Genomic DNA, 21377 nt, shown 5'->3' on the forward strand with positions numbered 1-21377 from the left:
CTTGAAATAGGGGAGAAAGACAGCGAAATCTCCGATGGTTTTAGATCTAAGAATCCCCCGAGAATAGATATGGAGCAGAACCACAAAAACAAGAAAAATCGAACTGCAACTCACCCGCTTGGAAGAGAGACAGCGAAATCTCCGATGGCTCTGGATCTAAGTTTCCCGAGAAGAAGTATTATTCAAAAACTAAGAATAAAACAAAGTAGTTAATTAATTCGGGGCTTTCCACCGGTGAAAACCGATGGAAGCCCCATGCGGCTACAACAAGAGAGAGGCTAGAGAGAATTAGGGTTTTTTGGGAGAGAAGAGGGGTAAATATCTTTCTTTTCTTTTTGTTAATTAATATTCCTTGTAACGTGATGGATATTTTAATATTTTTGTAAAATATAATTTATTATTTAATTTATAATTTTTTAATCAAATTTAATATTTAAAAAATAAAATCGAAAAAGTACTCCCTCCGTCCTCTTTTACATGTTCATTTTGACTTTTGACCAGTCGAATTGACTATATTTTGACTGAACTTTACATGTATCAGATAATTGAGAAAAACAATATGTAATTTTCAGATTTTAAAAATAATGAGTAGATAATTTGTAATGTTTGGTCAAAAATTGATCAATTTGACTCTCGACAAACAAAACGTACATGGGGACGGAGGGAGTAACTTTTATAATTATATGTTACATGAATATAAAAGTATATATATCGGTCCGTAAAAAAAATGTATAGAAAAGAACGTATAGGAATGAATTCGAGGAAAGATGTATATGCATTGTTTTTTTGTGTTATTGTATGTACAGCAGTGCAAGTAAACATGGCGTTACAAGTTAGATCGAAATTACTGAACTTTAAAAGCGAAAAGGTTTGGATAGTCGTCGGACTGTTACAATATTATTTTGTGTTGATTATGACAGTTATCGATATTAATCTGCCGCGGAGAATTGTGATATTCAAAATGATGTTTCCTAAAAATAAACTGATACAAAACTTTTCGAAGAACACATATTTTTAAGGGAAAATATATTTTTTTGCCACTCAGCTTATTGTGCTTTTAGAAACTTACCATCCAACTAATTTTTTTCTCCTTTTACTCACTAATGTTAGGTTTGGTTTTTTTTTAGCCACCAACTTAGGTTCGGATTTGATTACTAGTATTATGATAATTTTTTTTGTCACTAAACTTATTGCGTCTTTAGAAACTAACCACTCAACTATAATTTTTTTATTTTACTCACTAGTGTTAGATTCATTAATTTTTTTGTCACTGAAGTTAGGTTCGGATTTGATTATTAGCATTACATTTTATGTGTAGTATTATTAAAATTTAGTGGTAGTCTGTAATATTTTGATGATTTGATATATGTTTGTATCTTTATATATAGTACTTTTTATGTCTCCAAGGTCGTTTACCTTAAATGATAAGAATTTTACACGCATTTTATGGCCTTTAAAAGATGTAGTTTCATATATAACTTTATTTTTTTCTTCCGAATGAAAATTCAGCGTTTGAATTTTTACACAAAAAAAAATCACAAAAATAAGTCATGAAACTATGTTTTATAAGAGATTTAAATACGCGCTAAGCGGTAGAAAAAACTGTAAACTAATGAGAGGGACAGAGGGAGTAATAATAATATAAAATGATGCATTATATATAAAGGACAATCATTGAAAATTAATCAGATAAAGTTATTAAAATTTTTGAAGATAAATTTAAGAGAGATCTTAGACTGAGCTAGTCGATTGAAACGTTAATAGCGAAAGATGATGCGTCATATCACTCAATTACACTTTATCATATGAGAGAGGGTGAATTGTTTGAAGTCATTGATTTCATATTCATGATTTATTGAATTTTTAGAATCTAATTACGATTTTTCTTGATTTTTATTTTTCATCGACTCATTTTATATTATTATTACTATATACAAAGATATAAACATACGACACATCATCAAAATATTACATACTATCATTATGTATAAATGATACTACAAAAAATTATCATAATGCTAGTAATCAAATCCAAACCTAAGTTGGTGGCTAAAAATAAAACCAAACCTAACATTAGTGACTAAAAGAAGAAGAAAAATAGTTGGGTGGTAAGTTTCTAAAAACACTATAAGTTGAGTGGCAAAAAAATCTATTTTCCCTATTTTTAAATTTCATTTTAAAATAACATCAAACGTGTAATACTTACTCCTTCCGTCCCATTTAATTCTATACGTTTCTTTTTAACTGCTCGACACGCATTTCTATGCTCTTGTAAAATATAGTTCCGTAATTTATTTTTGAGATTTTTTTTTCATATATAAAAATATAACATCCAAATTTTAATTCAGAAAAGAAAAATTAAAAAATAAATTGCACAACTACACTTTATAGGAGCATCAAAGTCTGTGCCCCGTCCTCGTCCCCCAATGTATACTACTCTGGGGACGGAGGGAGTACATATTATCAATATATATTTCTTATTTCGTAATCGGATAAAAAAATATTATCAATATATTTTTTTTGATATTAGTGTTTAACATAATTTTTTTTAACTTGGAATTTTACATATCTCCGATGAGTAAATAGCACTTGTTTATTGTATGAAGGAGGTAAGGCATGAAGTATGACTTGAGAAGCAAGATAAAATTGATTACCAAACAAAAGTCATGCAATTCCGTATCACATTTTTAGCCCCAAGTAGTTGAGAAGCCATTTGCATATGCTCCAACCACATAATTCCCGTGGCTGCATTCATTATCTTCCTGTAAACATCAAATTATCGCACTTCATGACCATCATTATCTACTAAAAATGGCTTAATTTACTATATTAAGTCATAGTTTAGTACTATAACGGATTAATTTGATATATATAGAGCATGCTGCGTGAGTTTTTAAGTCCCCATAAACGGAATCGAGTTTAATAAACCAGAAACTCGTTTTAAAGACATAAGTTAGTTTTAGATGTATTTTTTGATGATTTTAACTTTTTCTTAAAAAAATTATATAAAAATTATCTACAAACCATAAATTGTTGATGCATCACTTTTATTTTCATTATTATATTTTCAATAATTCATTATAATAATAAATAAAGTTATTCAGATATAAAATTTATAAGAAATGAATGTGATAAATCATATTTAACTTAATAACACTCTCTCCGTCCCATCAGGACAGGGGTGTAAATGAGCCGAGCCGAGCCCTAGAGTGCTCGTGTATCGTTTGTTAAAAAATTAGCGAACTCGAGCTCGAGCTTGGATCGAGCCAAAAATACTGTCTGAGTATCGACTCATTAAGGAATAACTCTGTTCACGAACGGCTCGCGAACCGCTCATGAACATGTCTCACGAGCTTTTGCTCACGAACCGCTCATTAACTTACGCTCACGAACGTGTCTCACAAATTTTTGCTCACCAACTGCTCATTAATTTTGTTCACGAACTTGTTTAATAAATTTTGCTAACGAGCTAGCTTATGCTCATAAATTTATTTACGAGCTTGTTTGTTGTTTAATTTAATTAAAAAAAATAAAATTCTAATGGTATTTTAATTTATGCTATAAGGAATCATAAATTCATAATAAATCATCCATTAATAAAACTCCCACATCCACGAGCCATGTTCACGAGCCAGGTTCACGAACTCATAATTCAAACTTGTTCGCGAATTATCGAGTCGAACTCTACTGTGCTCAAGTTCAGCGCGTTTATAAAACGAACCTTAAAATTATGCTCAAGATCGACTCGTTTATGAATCGAACCGAGGTCGAACTGAGCTTTCTTCGAACCGAACACCGAGCGGTTATCGAGCGTATCAACTCATTTACAACCCTAATCAGGACGTTTAGGTTCACTGTTTGCACACATTTTGAGCCTCTTATAAAGTATAGTTCAATAATATTTTTTAACTAAAATTTTTTTTTGAATAAAAGTTTAAATATCAAACTTTTTTTCCGGATTTTTTAAAAGAAAAAACACATTATGAAACTATACTTTATAAGAGTTTCAAAATGCGTATAAAAAAGAAGCGTAAAGAACCTGTTGAGACGGAGGGAGTAATATATTTGTAAAAAAAAGTTTCGAAATAGAAATGTGCGCAACAAACGACGCACTCCTTAATTTGCTCTAATACTGTATGGAATAAATGCAAATATAATTCAAAAATAAATTCCTAGCCAAGTCTAAAGATTATTATTCCTCATCGATATTTTCTCCTTTCACGATAAACGCTCTAAAATACGAATATATGCGCGTGCAGACTATATCGAAATATAAATACGAAATATTAAAAAGTCACCGTAACGACGATATCAACTACAAAAAGTCTCCAAGGTGATATTATCATATACTACGACAAAATAAATACGTGCCCCCACTATTATTCGGTTAATACTAATATATGGTAAAACATTAATTTATTATATGTATCGTACGAACTTACTGTTTTAACTTTTAATTAAAGAATCATTGTAAAAAGTTACCCGCTGAAAAAATCGGCTGCCAAAATTACTGTATCGGGCACTGCAGTTATAATCCAGTGGGCTCCGCAACCGCGAATCAAAATGAATAATATAAAATAAAATCAGCAATATTTAGAAAAATAAAGAGCAGAGCAGATCTAATCGGTAGATTCCCAAGGAAGAAACCCATTATATTTTGAAAAATAAATCACAATCGAAATCAAATATTATATTCGATCTTGACCATCCGTTTGCATTTGTATATATGACAACCTCTTCATATTTCTTTTCAATTTAAAAAGCTGATGATTTATTTATTTAATAGTATCCAATTAAACATATATCTAATTAAATTACTTTTTAGGTTCGTGGCGACTCCAGCAGCGTTTGCTGATGTGTATATATGCACAGATACATACAAACACTGTGTGTATATAAAGAGGGTCTCTCTCTCTCCGTCGTTGTGTGGGGAGAAAGAAAGAGAGAAAAGAAAAGAAAATCTTGGTGTCTCTCTGAGGCACAACTCTCGATACGGCTTTGATTACCAACAAACTATAAGTACAGGACGTGTGTGTAATGATGGAGAGGAGAGACGAGAGAGATGCCGGAGATATGGTGGGGAGGAAGAGGTTGAGATTGAGTAGTGATGAGGGCTCAGATCTCTTTGATAGTTTGCCTGATGATATTGTTTTGTTAGTTCTCGCTAAGCTTAGCTCCTCTGCTCGCTCTCCCCGAGATTTCATCAATGTTCTCTCAACGTACGTCTCTCTCTCTCTCCCCCTCCCTTTCTGTCTCTCCCTCTATCCGTTTCTCTCCCTCTCTCTCATTCTCTCTCTCCCTCTCCCTGTCTATCTCTCTCCCTCTCCCAGTCTCTCTCGTTCTCTCTCCGTCTCTCTCATTCTCTCCGTCTATCTCTCCCTCCCTCCGTCTTTCTCTCCCTCTCTCCCATCTCTCTCTATTAATATAATATTTGTCTTTTTCCTTATGCAGCTGTACAAGGCTGAACCGGCTAGCTCTTCAACCGGCGGTCCTCAAAGAAGCCGGAACAAACACCGTCGCCGTCCGAGCCAAAAACTGGTCCGACTCAGCCCACCGCTTCCTAAAACAGTGCGTTCGAGCCGGCAGCACAGAAGCCACTTATTTCCTAGGCATGGTAAGCCGCTCAAAATCTCTGCATGTTAACAAATCAATTTCTAAATAAACATTCATTAATTTTAATATTTACGTTTATGCTATACAGATTCGATTTTATTGTATGGAGGGCAGAAAATTCGGAGCGGCACTAATCGCCAAGGCGGCGATTAGGAACCACGTGCCGGCGCTCTACTCCCTCGCCATCATGCAGTTCAACGGCAGCGGCGGCGATAAGAGCAGCAAGGACCTCCTCGCCGGCTGCGCGTTGTGCGCACGCGCCGGCGATCTCGGCCACATCGACTCCATCCGCGAGCTCGGCTATTGTTACCAAGACGGTTACGGCGTGCCAAGGAATCTTAAAGGAGCGCGGAGCCTCCTCACTCGCGCAGCCGCGATGGAGGTCGCGTGCTGCGTACGCGCCTCATCTGAAGACGTGATTAGAAAATGCGAGACTCGTCTGGACGCTATAATGAGCTTCAAAACGGTTCCCGGTGCGAACCCGGGTCTGGGTCACGCCTACTGGGCCGGGTCGGGGTTGCAATTCTCGCCCCGCGAGACGCACCCTGCAAACCGGTTTTTACTCGAGTGGTTCGCAATCCAAGCGGATTCGGGTTCGGATCCGGGTCGGGTCGGTGGGGTGAAGCTGTGCTCCGACTTGAACTGCGGGAGATCCGAGACCCGAGAGAATGAGTTTAGGAGATGCTCAGGGTGTGCAAATGTGAGGTATTGTTCACGTGGGTGTCAGGCGCATGATTGGAAGGTGCGCCACAAGTTTGAGTGCTCGCCTATGCCTCAGCTAGTGCATCACGCCGTTGATGAGGGTTTCTAATCGGACGGTCCAAATTTAAACTAGTCTCTTTTCATCTTTTTTCTTTATTTTGTTCTGTAGTTCCTTAAAAAAAAAATCGTAGACAGTTACTGAATTACTGCTGTTATTTTACCCTTTTTACTGTTTCTTTATTTTGTTCTGTAGTTCCTTAAAAAAAAATCGTAGACAGTTACTGAATTACTGCTGTTATTTTACCCTTTTTACTGTTTATTGGAACATGATGATAATGGGAAATGGGTATGCCAAACAAGTAGATGAAAATGAAAGAGAATTAATTAATGGGGCGGATCTGAGTATTTAAGTGATTTATTTATTGGTATTTATTTATTTAAAGATTTTAATGAAATTGGTAAAAGAGGTGTCATGCATACGCGCAAGATTTTTAAATGTGTGGATCTACTTGAAAGTAGAAATGGACTTTTATTTTGCTAATATGACTTTTTTGTCCCAAATTTGTCTTTTTTAAGGTACATGACAGAAATTTTCGAAATTTTGTTGCAACTTTGAGAAACTGTATGCGTCTGTTTGATTTGATTGTCTAGCTATTTTCTCGAAGAGATGAGAATGATTTTGAAGTTGTCTCTTGCTCTCCGCATATGAGCGAATATTTCATGTGTTCGGGTCAGTAAATTGTCAGTTCTGATATTGGAACTTGATTTAAGTACTTAAATGATTTACTTCAAAAAAGAAGTAATTAAATGATACTCCCTCCATCTCATTTTAATCGTCACCTTTGATAATGTGCCTCATTTTAATCGTCACCTTTGATAATGTGCCGGTCAAATTGACCAAAATATGACTGGAATTTATTAATATATTATCAATTGAAAAAATAAAAAAATAAATGTCATCGGAAGCAACATTTAATATACTTTAAGATATGATTTTCAGTTTTTTAAAATAATGAAAGAATGACTTATAATAATCTTTAGTCAAAAGTTAGTCAATTTGACCAACAAAAATAGAAATGGTACGGAGGGAGTATGTTTTTTTAGGAAAATGAGTAAGAACTAGATTACTCAAATTCCTTTCTAAATACGCTGGTAATGTATCATAAATGATTTGATTTTATTCGTGAGTTTGATGCCAACAGAAGAAGTCCATTTTCATCCAACAATAACATACTTTGTCCCGACAGGTTCTGTAAATTACTTTACACAGTATTTGAGATTTCTACAAAGTATAGTTTCGTAATATTGTTTGAAAACCTTTTTTTTTCTAATGTTTTTTCTGCAGTGGATTGGCGGCTCTATTTTGGTTGGTCTGTTTAGATAGCTCGAAACAGTTGGTGTTTTCCAATTCTAAAATTACTGATCAAGCCCTTGAGTTTGCTATTATTAACAGAGCTTATAGTTGGGCTTTGGCTGCTTAGATAACAGTGATCAAAACGCTTGTACTGGGATTGGAGGTTTTGTTCTAAATTCACAAAGTATCATTTCAAATTGCTAATTAATTCAGTATATGATGCAGCACATGATTTCTCATTTGTAGCGTTAGTGTAATGCCTTTTGTACACTGGCATATAGTATTTGTTTTCTGATCTTGGCTTCTAGTAGTAGTAACTAATTTTTTTTTTGTTGCTAATTTAGCAGTAACTAATATTGATAATGCAGGAATGGGAGAAAAGGTTCCGTGAGCATGTCAAACTCAAACTCTCTTTATTTCAACTGGTAAAGAAGTGAGTAAGCCTCTGTAACAATGGTAAATTTCTTTTGCTGCCAGTTTTTGTTCGGAACCCCTCATATTTCATTTTACTTTTATCCAAACAGGCAAACGTCTATCATGCTACAAAATCTGATGGTCAGGAATCTGCGATCAAAGTGTACGAAACTTCTGTACTTGTATTTAAGTATGCGTGGCAGTGGCAATCCTCTGTCTTGTAATCATATTTGATAATTGAGAGTGTAGTTGCAGAATACTAGGGATATCAAAAACACCAGCAAACAATATAACCTGACCACACAGCACTTTGGTCTTGATATTCTTGAACATTTCCGCGACAGAGATAGGTATGTAAAGGGAGACTACCATTTCAGATATGGATACTGCCAGCACAATCCAAAAAACTTTGCAGAGTATCAAGCTAATAAGGTTCAGTCTTGCTTAAGGTTCTAAATAAGTTATAGATTTATAGATTGCTTTTATTTTGTTTCAATCCTTAATCCCTTGTATTGCCTTAGTATCATGTACTGTGGAAAACTTTGCTTTGGATTGATTAAATTTGCAGAGATATCATATAGAAATAGAAATGCTTATAGTCTTTTAATTTCAGATGAGAGATGTTCTTACAGTGTTGGCGAGTGACTTTTGTGAGTTGTGTGGACCATTACCCTCACGAATATGAAATCACACCGATTTTGAAATTTTGGAAGGCGATATTGTTCTCATTCTAAGAATATTCTTTGTCTTACGGTTTGGGGACAAGAAACACCAGTATCTACTATCAGAATTCTTCAATATGGTTTAAACATAATGTCTCTGCTGGCTGAAGATTTATGCAAGTTCTCTCTTGCAGTAAAATCGGGCTGGACTGCACCTCGACTTAAGGATGCTGCTTTATCTCTTGACATATTACATGAAGCTTGCATGAATGTGTCTTTAAATTATTGATAATTTTTACTTGAGGGCTTTCAGCCATTTCTGTTACAGTTGATATAGGATATATCAGTTCTCATTACCATAAGGGCTCAAAATTGCCTTCACATATACAGATTCTTATTAACTAAAACAATGTATTCTGCCATCTTTCAGCCTTTTAGATGGTTTATTGACTTGTTCATATAGCTAAACTTTGTGTTCAATTGTGAGTCCTGAGTATTGCTCTAAGTTGTAGATTACTATAACTTTGTATCATCTATTTCGCCAGATGATTATTGCGCATACTATATCAGAAGTGGAAGCTTGTGCATGGAGATCTCAGTGAATACAACGTGATTTTTTACAAGGTGAGCCCCTAATATTTCTTACACTGAGGGTGTTTGGATCACCACATTCACCTCTTATAAGAGACGAGATAAGTATCTCTATGGGTATTTCTTAATCTTACTCTCTTATAAGAGACAAAGCCAAAATGAACACATAATATATTTTTTTTGTTTTACCTTTTGTCATGAAGAATATTGCTAGAAATTCTTTCCTGTACCAGGGTCACTTGTATATTACTGATGCATCGCAATCAGTTGACCATGACCCCTTGAATTTCTACGAGAGGACTGCGTACATGTTTTTGTTTTTACAAGAAATTTCTGTTTTCTTCTTGAATTTAGATCAAGAAATATAATAAAACCTAATTTTCAGCACATAGTAGTAGCTAATTGAAGGGATTTCTGGATTGCAGAACTATTTGAGAAAACACGGTGTAGCTGTTATGAACTTATGATGATTCGTGAAATGTTTGATTTCATAGTTGATCCATCTATTACTGATTTGACTGTGGACATTTATTTGGAAAAGGTAAGACCTATGCAATGTAGATGTTCGCTTCCAAGTCCGCGAGTATACATTTTTCCTGAATTATCCTAAGTGAAATTCTTCCACATGTTTAGGCCACAAAAAGTTTTGGCAAGAGGTGTGCTTTCTGTAGAGGATGAAATTGCAGATTAGCTGGTGATATTTCAGACACAGTATCTTGTCATATTACATGCAAAATGTAACTGCAAGTTTCTGTCTTGTACCTTGTTAGATACTTTGGCCTTGTTTGGAAGTCAGAGATTTGGGGCAAAATTAGAGGTTTTGGGTGGTTTAGAAGTTTGACCACTAAAATCCGCTAATATAAGTGTTTGGTAGTTTTGCGGATTGAAATAGAGGTTTGGACCCAAAAATCTAATTTTGAAAAAGCTACTTTGAGGAGCTTTTTGGGTTAGAGGTTTTGGCTTGTGTCAGAAAAAGCTAATCAATCAGCTATTAACCAAACTATTTTATGAGAAACAGCTAATTCAATCCGCTAGTCAATACATCTATTTCAATCCGCTAGTCAAAACATCTAATTCAATCCGCTAACAGCTAACCGCTAATCCCCAAATTAGATCCGCTAACAGCTAACCACTAATCCCCAAACAGGCCTTTCTCTTCGAAGTTGTTGGTTATCTGCTATCAATTGATATCTGTTTTGTACTACAAACATGCCTGAGGAATAGCTTCTCATTATTTTCATGAATGAGAAAATCTCCTGTACTTCTGAATTTCGAACTTTGAGTGGAGCATCTGACGCCTACTGATCCAGTTGATCATATTAACTTACATGAAACTGAAGATAATTAAAAGACTCTAACGAAGAAAGGCCTCTGTTTGAAAACGAGAATAAACCCAAAAAAACAAAAGCAGCTAGAAATTAAAGAAGAAAAAATTAAGGCTAGAAACACTAAAATACCAAAAGCTGTTGAAAGATCCCTTGCCATCACGATAATATTTTCTGATGCATATATTAATTTTTTTAAAAGTATCCTAATATTTTAATCATGAATTTTTTTTAATCAAATTATTGATAATATATTTTTGATATAATTATTACCTTTTTTCTTACAATTTCTGTTAAAAATAAGTCTTTATACTCCCTCTGTTTTTTATGATTTGACATTTTGACTTTTGACACAGACTTTTAAGTCCTTTGACCGGGTAGTTATAAATTATATTTTTTAAATTTTTATTTTCTGACTAAAAATATATAATCAAAATTTTAATTCAAAAAAAAAATCAATCAAAAATAATATTTTTAACTATCCGATCAAAACACTTAAAAATGTGTGCCAAAAATCAAACCGTTAAATAATAAAAAACAGATCTAGTAATTTTTCATTACTGTCTATCTCTCGCTCCATTTGCGAAATTCGGGCACCCAAGAGTCAGGAGTTCATACAATTTTATTGCGTGAAAACCTGATGCACTGTTGTTGAGCTGAGATGTGGAACTCGATGAACCCCCAAAACGAAACCCTAATAACACCCCCAACTTATAATTTCGATATTAATTATGAAAATCAAATTCAAATTAACGAACCGCAATCGCAGCAATGGGAGGAGACAGCTCGAGCTTGGCTGTGCACGCTTCCCGAGGGCAAAATTATAAGCTCCGAAGAAATCGAAGCTTGGATTGAATCGAACCAGGCTTGTTTGCCTGATTATATTGTATCCATGCCTCGTTCTGAGCTTCACCAACACCTTGCTGCTATTTATTCTACCATTACTCGCTCCCCTCAGGTAACTGCAGTATTGTGTGTTGTTTTGTCTTTTGTTTATGTTTGCTCATATTGTGATTTTGTCAGTGTTGTTGTTAGAGTCAGAGAGAGAGAGAGAGAGGGAGAGAGAAGACTCTGAGAGGGGGAGAGAGAGAGAGAGTGTTGAAGACTCTGAGAGGGAGACTGACGGAGAGAGAGGCGGAAAGAGAGAGAGATTGAGGGAGAAGGGGGGGAGAGAGAAGACTCTGAGAGGGAGAGAGAGAGAGTGTTGTAAGACTCTGAGAGGGAGACTGATGGAGAGGGAGAGGCGGAAAGAGAGAGAGATTGAGGGAGGGGGGGGGGGGAGGTAGGGAGGGAGGACTTTCAATATATAGTGCGTAATAACTAATAAGTAAGAGCGTTGTTCTCAGACTCAGAGAGGGAGTGAGGGTAGCTAGGTAATTCGTGTTTTAATATTAAGTGATGTTTACGTTTATCAGTTTGTGTTAGTATGCCGGGATGTTAAATTTGAAATGTAATGCGGATACTATGTAGGTATGTCTACGAATGTTTACCTGAGGAAGATGGGCGTAGTTTCATTGATAGATAAAAGGGAGATGATGTGAGGAAGACAGGAGTAATATTATTAATAGATAAAAGAGGAGATGAGTGGCAACTGCTTGACTCTGAGGGTGATGTAACAAAGAAGAGTCAGATGTTACTATAAGTAATTTATTTTTCCTGTACTCGGGATTATTTTCTTAATTCATGGTTTTTTTGTGGATTTACGGATGGTTTTGCATTTAAAAAGTTTGACATCAACCTGAATAAGAATGCATTACCTGGTATGTTTGTGTCAGCCATGTTTAGTGCAAGTTCGATATGTTTCACTTTATTTTATACAGATACAAGCATTTAGAATTGATGCTCTACCTTTTTATTTCTTTCTTTATGGGAAGTCAGTTTTTGTAGACGGTGTTAAGAGTATGCATAACTTGCAACTGTGTGCACTTTGTATTTGTTTAATTTTGATTGTGGTCATTTATAGAATCATTTATCCCGTGTCAGGAAAATGATGTTAACCAGGGTGACCATTCGCAAGCTCGATTTCAGCGCACTGATCAATGGAAACCAGTCTATACTTGGTTAGAGACTTTAGAAGATACTGAGGTAGTGAAGTCAAATGATATTGCAGACTGGCTATCTGCAAACCCGGATGTCAGAGATGATTTATGCTCGAGACATTCCCGCTATCATTTGATGCATTACATAAAAAAGTGTCATGTCAAACTTCTGAAGAGAAAGGAGAGGAAGAAGGTAAATGTATTGTTACATATACAATAGCATCCCCCAACTTCTATGCATATGTATGCTTTGACTTCAACTGGCATGTATATGGAACTGATCTGTGTTCTACTTCGGACAGGGATTGGCTATCACCAAAAAAGCAAACACCGGTATAATGTCAAAAAGTGAAGGAAAAAAATTGCCAGGGCCCCTTCCATGTATGTTGCTTATTTAACTTAGTATGTGACTTGTATATTATTGAGCTTGCTAGCAACCTTTCTTATATGCCTTTTTGCTATGTGTATAATTGTTATGGGTGTAATGCATGCATGTATGTATGTCATATATAGTACTCTCTATTATGCATGACCTTAAAGTAGTCATATTTTTGGTACCAAGAGATTTCTGTTGTTATGAAAATTATAAATCATCTGCCATTTGGATGGAAAAACTAGCAAAGACTAATTGTCACAACATACGTACAGATCTGTTGTGTTGAGGTTTGCCCTTAATTACTAGTTAGCTTTACTAAAATGAATAAGCTTTTGTGTTGATTCCTCTAAAGGGGCATATCAAAGAGAGGTAAATATTCTCATTAAAAGCAGCTTTGGTTTAAACAAATTATGAAGTGACTGACTGGGGGTTGATGGCATATTTCTTAGTAGTAATAACCTGGCGGTCTTTCCCCATGATAATATATATGTAGGATTAAGAATTCCCTTTTCTTTTTCCTTGAAAACTGAAATAAAGCAATATTGTACTTATCATATGTATGTGCTCGACAAGTTTTTATAATCGGAATTTGAGAACATGTGTAACGTTAAGGTCTTTTAAAATTCTGCTTGCTCCTTAAAGGGCCTAAAACTTTTTAAGGTGAGATTAATCACATTATCAGCGTGGTGAAAATAGGTATTCAATATTAGAAAAAAAAAATCATTATAGAAGAGAAAAGGCCCTCTATCTCACTTTTATGTGATAAAAAACCCGGATTATCACGATGTGAAAAAAGACCCAAATTATCATTTATTAACTCTCTTTGAGAGAGCGTTTCAAGGCATAAGGCAAATGCTATATCTCGCAGCGTTTTAATCTAAACAATTTTTACAAAACTAATGGTAAACACACGAGCTGTGCAATCATCCTAAACGCTGTACAATCACCCTAAACCGAAACTCACCTTCACTTTAAACCCCCACACACTACGACTGCTATGACTGCGATGCTTCAACAACCAGCGATCGATGATAGAAACAGAACCAGCCAAGTATTGTTACGTTGTAAAGGTTTATATCCCCGCGGATACATACATACTTTAACACTTTGATGTATGTATATCTGTATGTTTTTGTTTTTAGCATTATTCAATTCCTGTTTATTTATTCAATTGGTTGGTGATATGCAAACTACCCTTCAAACGTTCAACGAACTTGCGTTTTGTTAAATTTTTAAAAATAAAACGTCTTGAACGTGAGACGATATTGCGTTGGGCCTGACAGCTGAATCGCCGGATTATCCACGTTAATATGTTATATTGAGGGCCATTTTTCCTAAAACTGATATTTAGGGCATTAATTGTCAAAATTATGATATAATGGGCCAACACCCATCATAGAACCTGTGAGTACCTGCTAATAAGAGTTCAAGAGACAAGAAATTTGGATGCTTGAAAGTTGTACATATGTAGCACAAATCCATTAATAAATCTACCAATTAGTTGTTACTTGGTGAAAAACTGTAATTATGTTCATCCCCCTTGTTGCAGTTCATTTATTTGGGATACACCAACACTTCAAAGCATATATTAATCAAAAATTCCTGATGAGGAGTGAAAGTGGAAATAAAATAGAGCTTTTTAAGTAATTTATTTGTAGTTTATATATACTCAATATTAAAAAATAACCTATACAATAATTGTGTAGGCTATAGTTGTTTAGTTTACATACTTTGAGCCTAACTCCACTTTCTTATGGGCCTTGGTCCATTAGGTTTATGTAATGGTTATATATATGAGATCAGTAGATTATTAGGAGCATTCTAGGCTATGGTAGTTGGATTATAAAGAGACTTGTTTCCATTTATTATTTATGGTAGCACATTGTTTGCTCATTATTGGGAAGTAGATATAGATAAGAATTAGTCATATATATATATATATATATATATATATATATATATATATATATATATATATATATATTATAGGGTAGTGATCAAATACAAACCACTATATACAAAGTAAGAGAAACTAGTCACATCACCCATCCCCTAGATGCCATCACCCACCCTCTAGATGACATTATCCATCTGGAGACCACTCTCGAGCCCCCTCAATCCACCTTGGGCTCACTAGAGCCTCACCAAGGCTCTGTAGAGGCCCTAGAGGGACTCTAGACAAGTTGAAGAGCTAATACTTGGCCCCACCCCTGTCCCGCTAGGCGTACCCAGGCCTTGCCAAGGTTCAGCTCAAGGTCCATCGTCGAGGCCCACAAACCTTTCCATCCTCTTAAAATTTGTATTTTAGTTTCTATTTAGTAGTTTGTACTGTAGTAAGACTATATGTGTGTGTATGTTATGAATTTACGGAGCTTTTAAGTTGTGAGATATCTATAGTACTCTTGTAATACTCCTTATGAAGATTATGTTTATTATGAATTAATTTAAATCGGATGAATCAGTTTTATCCCTGATCTTTAACCATTTTTGAACCTTGTCGTACATCAAGTGATATCACTAAAATTTGCCTATTTTATTTCTACCCGATTTGCTAGCCTCACCATTTTTTGAGGGTCTAGAGAATGGGCAGTTGGACACTTTGCTGACCGATCTACAACACTTAAACATTTTGCCTAGCCTCAAGTATAAATATCTTTTTATACAGATCCCATAGTACTTGAGGTTTTAGATTTCTAATTTGGACTATTCCATGATATCAAAGGCATGCAGCGTGCTTAAATCCACATGGTCTTAAACTTGTAACTGTTAGAAGGCGGTTGATACAATGAAGAATTGAGAATGGATAAATTGCACATTATATGATGGAAAATGCATCAAGCGAACTAGCGAAGTCATTTTAAGTTTTTTAGAGCAAGGGTCTTGAAGTGAATTTAGATGTATAATTTGCCTGGAGCCACATAATCAGGTATAAGTAAATAATGTGGAGATCGTACAAGATCTTAAAGTTATTCAAGAATCACCCACAGACTGACAGACAAACTAAAGTAACTAGTACAACTTTGAGTACATTGCTGCGAGGTTTGGTGAGCACGCAAAGGACTTGAGATATCAGACCTGCTTATATGAATTTCGTGTAGTGTGACACCTACTTTTACTACTGAGACTTCTTTATTTGAGGTGGTTTATGGGGTGAAATTATATTTATTGAACTAGTACATCACCTGTCTACTGAACTAATGCATCATCTCTTCTATAGAGAAATTGTGAACTAGGTACCAAAATCTGGGCAAGTGGCAGTTATCAAGACTAATGAAGAAACAAATTAAGAAGATTAATGGGAAGTACAAATGGGCTAGAACAAAATTAGGCACCGAACAGATTTTAAAGTGCGGCATCTTGTTTAGCCTAATTTAAAAAATAATGTTTTCCTATTTAGCACAGAAACAAGCTCTTTCCAAGGGTGTCCTTTTAAGAAAATAGAAAGTTCTGGTGATTCTACTAACAAAATTGACCTCCCTCTTGATTAGTGACTAGTGGAGTTAGTGCTACCTTTAGTGTGGTGATTTGTCTCCTTGTTTAAAATTTGAACATTGCAAATTTCAGGACATTCTTTTTTAAGGACTTATCTTCTTGTTTAAGAAGAGAATGAACAGGACATCAATGTTTAAGAATCCATAGTTACATGCAGAAATACGTTTATTATGCTTAGTAATTCGAATACAAAGGCATACGAAGGTATGTGGCCATAGTCATACGTTTTTTAAAATCTTTTATCAGGTCTTAGTGTCAGGTTGAACTATTTATATACTGACTAGCAGTCTGTTGACATATTTATCACTAGTTATCATCCAATGTTCCTTTACCTTGGTATGTTTGGGTATGAAGCACCCTGAACATCAGCAATCTGTTCATAAGGTTAACTGCCCTTTTTACATAAGAAATCCTCTCGGTATGTTTGGATGTGAAGCATAGTAGCACTCTGTTATAATGTTGACTTCTTTCTGACAAAGAAATCTAAATGTGAGAGTGTGAGATAATGTTGCTTAATATATTTATGTTGTCACTCGTTTTTGGAGTCGAGATTTGAGAACATGCGTAAACTTAAGGTCTCTTGTGGACCATTTTCAACTCATTTCGTGGGTGGAAATTATTGTTAGAATGTTAAGACTCATAATGCAGTTTCTTAATTTATTTATAAGCGCACCAAGGTTTTCTGTTTGTATCGGTAGGGATTAGTTATATCAATTTCAAATCTTTTTAGTTGGCAGCCTATCATGTCTCATTTTATATCGATGAAAGTTGCAGGCAGTATGATGAATAATATACCACCTGATAGTGACCTGTACAAGGCAAAACGCAGCGAGGCTTCACAGAAATACGAGATGTATGTGAACATAAATATTACCTCTTTCTATCACATTTGGCACAATACTAATTCTTGTTCGCTTACAAATTTCTTTAATGTGTTCTCAGTTTGTTAGATTTGGAGAAGCAACTTTCGTCCCTTTTTCCTAAGCCACAACTTTTGAACAAGTGAATTTAGAAATTACGGTGGACATGTTGTGCAGACAGTACTTCCCCAATATTAAACTGATGCCGAGCTTCTTCTGACTCTCAAGTCTCATATGGTTCATATGAAGATGGAACATGTAAATTTAAATCTTTGTATATGCAATTCCAGTTCCTTGTAGTTGTAGTATTAGAATAATTTATGCTAATTTTCTTAAAGTTCAACGCAACTTATCCCTCTTGGTTATAGTTGCATATATTTTCTTTCATCAAAGAAGTTGCGGATTTCTTTCTTTCATCATAAGTTATACAGGTTACATTAGTATGAGCTAGTATCAGTTTTCGTTTGATGTTATAAATAATGTACATAATGGCGGAATGTAAATCTAGTTAACTTAAAAAACTGTACTATGTTATCAGATGGTGATGTTTATTTGTTTCTTATGGTTTTGCTGTACTAGACGGCCGCGCATGGCTCATAATAATAATATTGGACCAGGCCAGCTTTTAGCAAGTCAACTATGTATCTATCAGCCACCCAAAATCATTTTCGGCACCATGGTTGCACAACTGGATCCGAATCCAAGAGCCAACTAGTTGGTTCTTATATATAATATAAATAATTTGATTCTTAGCAATTTAGTACAAAGTTAAGAGTGTAAACTCCAACAATATTCTCCCTATATCTTTTCTCTATTTCATATTTATTCATATTGAGCTCCACTATAAAAAAAAAGGCAAGTGAAATAAGATAGTGGGAAAAGTTGAAGTGAATTGGAGGGAAGGAATTTTTTATTTTGAAAAAATAAGTTAAGAGTTATGTGGTGGCTTCTAACTCTGAGGAGAGAGAAGAGAGAAATAGGAGGTTCTTAATGATTTAAAGAGTCACTAAGAGTCTTTTGGAGTAATTTTTTTTCACTTCCTCCTCAAATCTCAAGTTAAGAGCTTAAATGAAGAGTTTCCTGGAGATGCTCTAATTATGTTATACAATTGCAATTAATTGGTTGAAAAATACTAAGATAAGTAGTTGAGAGTTGTAGATAATATTTATGCACCAATATTTTAAATAAGACCATAACATAAATTTAAAACTATTTTGTGCACAAGGTCTCCGGTTGTGAACGACTGTAGATCCAAATTTGGATCACTCTTTTTAAAAATTAGATTAAATCGTGAATTTTCAATTTGACAAATGTCACATCCTGTATCATTATGGGATTATATGATAATCACGTCACATCTAGGGTTCTTTTTGAAAATGAAAATTAGGTTAAATCCCAAACTCTGTGAGATTATGTAATAATCATGTCACATATCGATTCCTTTTTGAAAATGAAAATCGGGTTAAATCCCAAACTCTTGAATTTTAACAAACGTCAGATGCCAAATCATTATGAAATTATGTGATAATTATGTCACATTCCAAGTCCTTTTTGAAAATTAGGTAAAATACTGAACTCTGAATTTGACAATAAAATCATGTTTCGAGTCTTTTTTGAAAATTAGAATAAATCCTTAACTCCGAATTAAAAAATAAATTGAAATATGCTTGTTATAAAATGCAATAATTTTGATAATTCAAAAGCCAACTATCGGCTCCCAAATTTTTGATATTATTTGATAGCAGTATTTATGTTTATAAATTAAATTAAAATAATTGATGGCAACACTTATACTTATGAAGTGAATTAAAATCTTTACACTCCTCCGCATGAGATTTGGGTGTTATAGATTCTCCAATTTAAAATTCCTTATTTGAATTCCTGTCCTTGTAAAGGCTGAAATAGATAGATCTAGAACTTTCTAACTATTATGGATACCAATTGCTATTGTGGCATCATAGTTTTTCTAGTCCTACCTCCTGCAACTTGACTAATCAAAATTTTGAGAGTTGATTTTGATACTATATGCCACAAGTCACAACCTAGATCAAATTATGAGTATTTTTTGAATATTGAGCGAAGTCGAAACTCTGAATCCGAAAATATGTTGAAACAAACAATTTGTCCATCATAAACTCTCAAAATATCATGATTTGTTGGTACAATTAGTAATCGTAAACAGTAATTTATTAACTGAATTAAAATTCTCACGTTCCTCCACCCAAAATCTTCAAACTCGTTGACGACTTTCTTAAATCTCCGCACACAAGTTTTCAAGGTCCTCGACGTTTGAATGTCATGTTACCAAATAACAAATGCAACCAAAAATATATAAATTTGTTTGAATAATATATAAATATAAGACAATTGTATGTATTTGTCTAATACAAATTTATATACTATATACGATATATTATATATAAAAATATTCCGTGAAAAAGAATGAGTAAAAAATAGGTACTTAAGGTCCGGGTTCGGATGTATTAGGTCAACCAAATCCGATCCGAGTTTTTCGGATAAAGAATTGTACATTAAATTACATGAATACTTTGTGTTGCTATTATATTAAACTTCAATATCTATCATCAATAAATATTAGTAAAAAGTATTCATGGATAAAAATCCACATCCCCGAAACCGAGAAAAGAAGATATAATTATATCATAAATCCCTAAATTATATAACTGTAACCAGTGTTGTAAAAAGCGGAAATTGAACTTAATCGATAAGTCACGGAACAAGGATTAATTGGACATTAATTGAATTGATACGTAATTAACCGGATTGATCGGTGATTAATCGGAGATTTAATCAGTTTGGCGAGAACTTGAACAAGAATTGATCGGTGATTATTAATCGTGACTAATTACCGACTTTTAGAACAGAGACTGTAACAGATGAATTAATCATATTGAAAAATTTATTTGATATCCAATTTTATTTTTCAATCTCAAAAAGTTACATTTTGATACGAAAAAGGGGGAATGATACGATAGAGAGAGGGGATGTAAGGAGAATGACGCCATAAATTATTTTACAATATTTATCAACTTTATCTTTATTTATATGGTTATATATAAATATTTAATATAGAATTAAAAAATACTCAGTATGAGGATATATTAAAATAATAATATAAATTTAATAAAATAAGTGATCTAAAATACATTTATGTTAAGTATATTTATCAACATCAAATCAAATAATAATATGATATTTTTAGAAAAAGTATAACCCGATTGCGGGTGTTGACCCCATTATCACTATATTCATTATTAATATCCATAATATCACCATCTGAAAAAATGATCTCAAATATTATTTATTAACGCAGCATCGTGTAGCGTTTTGGATATTCATACAAAACGCAACATTGTTTAGCATACGTAAAGCTAGTTTATTTATTTATTTTACGTAGGAACTCGCAGCCGCTATCTTACGGCTACGGGTGCCACTGGGTTACACATGCTCAAATATTATTTATTAACGCAACATCGTGTAGCGTTTTGGATATCCATACAAAACGCTACATTGTTTAGCGTTCGGTTATGATTAAAAAGAACGTAACACTTGTTTATTTATTTATTTATTTATTTTACGTCGGAACCCGCAACCGTTACCCTACGGGTGTCACTGGGTAAACCTACGAACTCACGCAGTAGCATGCAAATTACGTGAATCATGTAAACTGCACTTAAGCGACAGGCTCTGGCCTAAGAAGACATAATCACAAATTCTCCTCCGTTTAGGAGTCGAATGTGTGACCAAGAGGATGCAAGTCCCTTTTAAAACAGCTGAACTAACGTTAGTTTATGTAACATTCTTTGAGGATTAAAAGAACATAACACTACATCATCATCTAGCGTTCATTTAGCGTTTTGTTGAGGCTAAAATTAACAGTTTTCTAAATTGAAAATACTAATTTATGTGATGTTAATGAGTGGTATTT

At 34.2% G+C, this 21377-nt stretch overlaps 2 protein-coding genes and 1 long non-coding RNA gene across 4 annotated transcripts; all 3 read left to right on the forward strand.

Annotated features, from left to right (window-relative positions):
- Positions 1 to 4892: 4892 nt before the first annotated feature.
- On the forward strand, positions 4893 to 6518 carry LOC108220207 (F-box protein At5g50450). Its single transcript, XM_017393908.2, has 3 exons — positions 4893 to 5219; positions 5452 to 5614; positions 5702 to 6518. Exons 1-3 carry the CDS (start codon positions 5038 to 5040, stop codon positions 6422 to 6424), a joined length of 1068 nt encoding a protein of 355 aa, XP_017249397.1. The 5' UTR covers positions 4893 to 5037; the 3' UTR covers positions 6425 to 6518.
- Positions 6519 to 7987: 1469 nt separating this feature from the next.
- LOC108222502 (uncharacterized) lies at positions 7988 to 8695 on the forward strand. The gene is made up of 2 exons (XR_001806979.2): positions 7988 to 8102; positions 8194 to 8695. It is a non-coding gene; the product is annotated as an uncharacterized LOC108222502 (long non-coding RNA).
- Positions 8696 to 11226: 2531 nt separating this feature from the next.
- LOC108220319 (uncharacterized) lies at positions 11227 to 17987 on the forward strand. 2 transcript variants are annotated; one of them, XM_017394059.2, is made up of 5 exons: positions 11227 to 11619; positions 12645 to 12893; positions 13003 to 13081; positions 17337 to 17421; positions 17511 to 17987. In XM_017394059.2, the coding sequence occupies exons 1-5, from the start codon at positions 11323 to 11325 to the stop codon at positions 17572 to 17574; spliced, it is 774 nt and encodes a 257-aa protein (XP_017249548.1). In that variant the 5' UTR covers positions 11227 to 11322; the 3' UTR covers positions 17575 to 17987. The 2 variants fall into 2 exon arrangements, with proteins under 2 accessions (XP_017249548.1, XP_017249549.1); XM_017394060.2 differs by having other exon boundaries at positions 11229 to 11619; positions 17343 to 17421.
- Positions 17988 to 21377: the final 3390 nt, after the last annotated feature.

Source organism: Daucus carota, chromosome 5, assembly GCF_001625215.2.
Source record: "Daucus carota subsp. sativus chromosome 5, DH1 v3.0, whole genome shotgun sequence".
NCBI lineage: Eukaryota > Viridiplantae > Streptophyta > Magnoliopsida > Apiales > Apiaceae > Daucus > Daucus carota.

Coding starts and splice junctions, on each gene's coding strand:
- LOC108220319 (XM_017394059.2), top strand. CDS start 11,323: ATGTGGAACTCGATGAACCCCCAAAACGAAACCCTAATAACACCCCCA. Junction 11,620..12,644: donor CCATTACTCGCTCCCCTCAG/GTAACTGCAGTA, acceptor ATCCCGTGTCAG/GAAAATGATGTTAACCAGGG. Junction 12,894..13,002: donor AGAGAAAGGAGAGGAAGAAG/GTAAATGTATTG, acceptor TACTTCGGACAG/GGATTGGCTATCACCAAAAA.
- LOC108220207 (XM_017393908.2), top strand. CDS start 5,038: ATGATGGAGAGGAGAGACGAGAGAGATGCCGGAGATATGGTGGGGAGG. Junction 5,220..5,451: donor TTCATCAATGTTCTCTCAAC/GTACGTCTCTCT, acceptor TTCCTTATGCAG/CTGTACAAGGCTGAACCGGC. Junction 5,615..5,701: donor CCACTTATTTCCTAGGCATG/GTAAGCCGCTCA, acceptor TATGCTATACAG/ATTCGATTTTATTGTATGGA.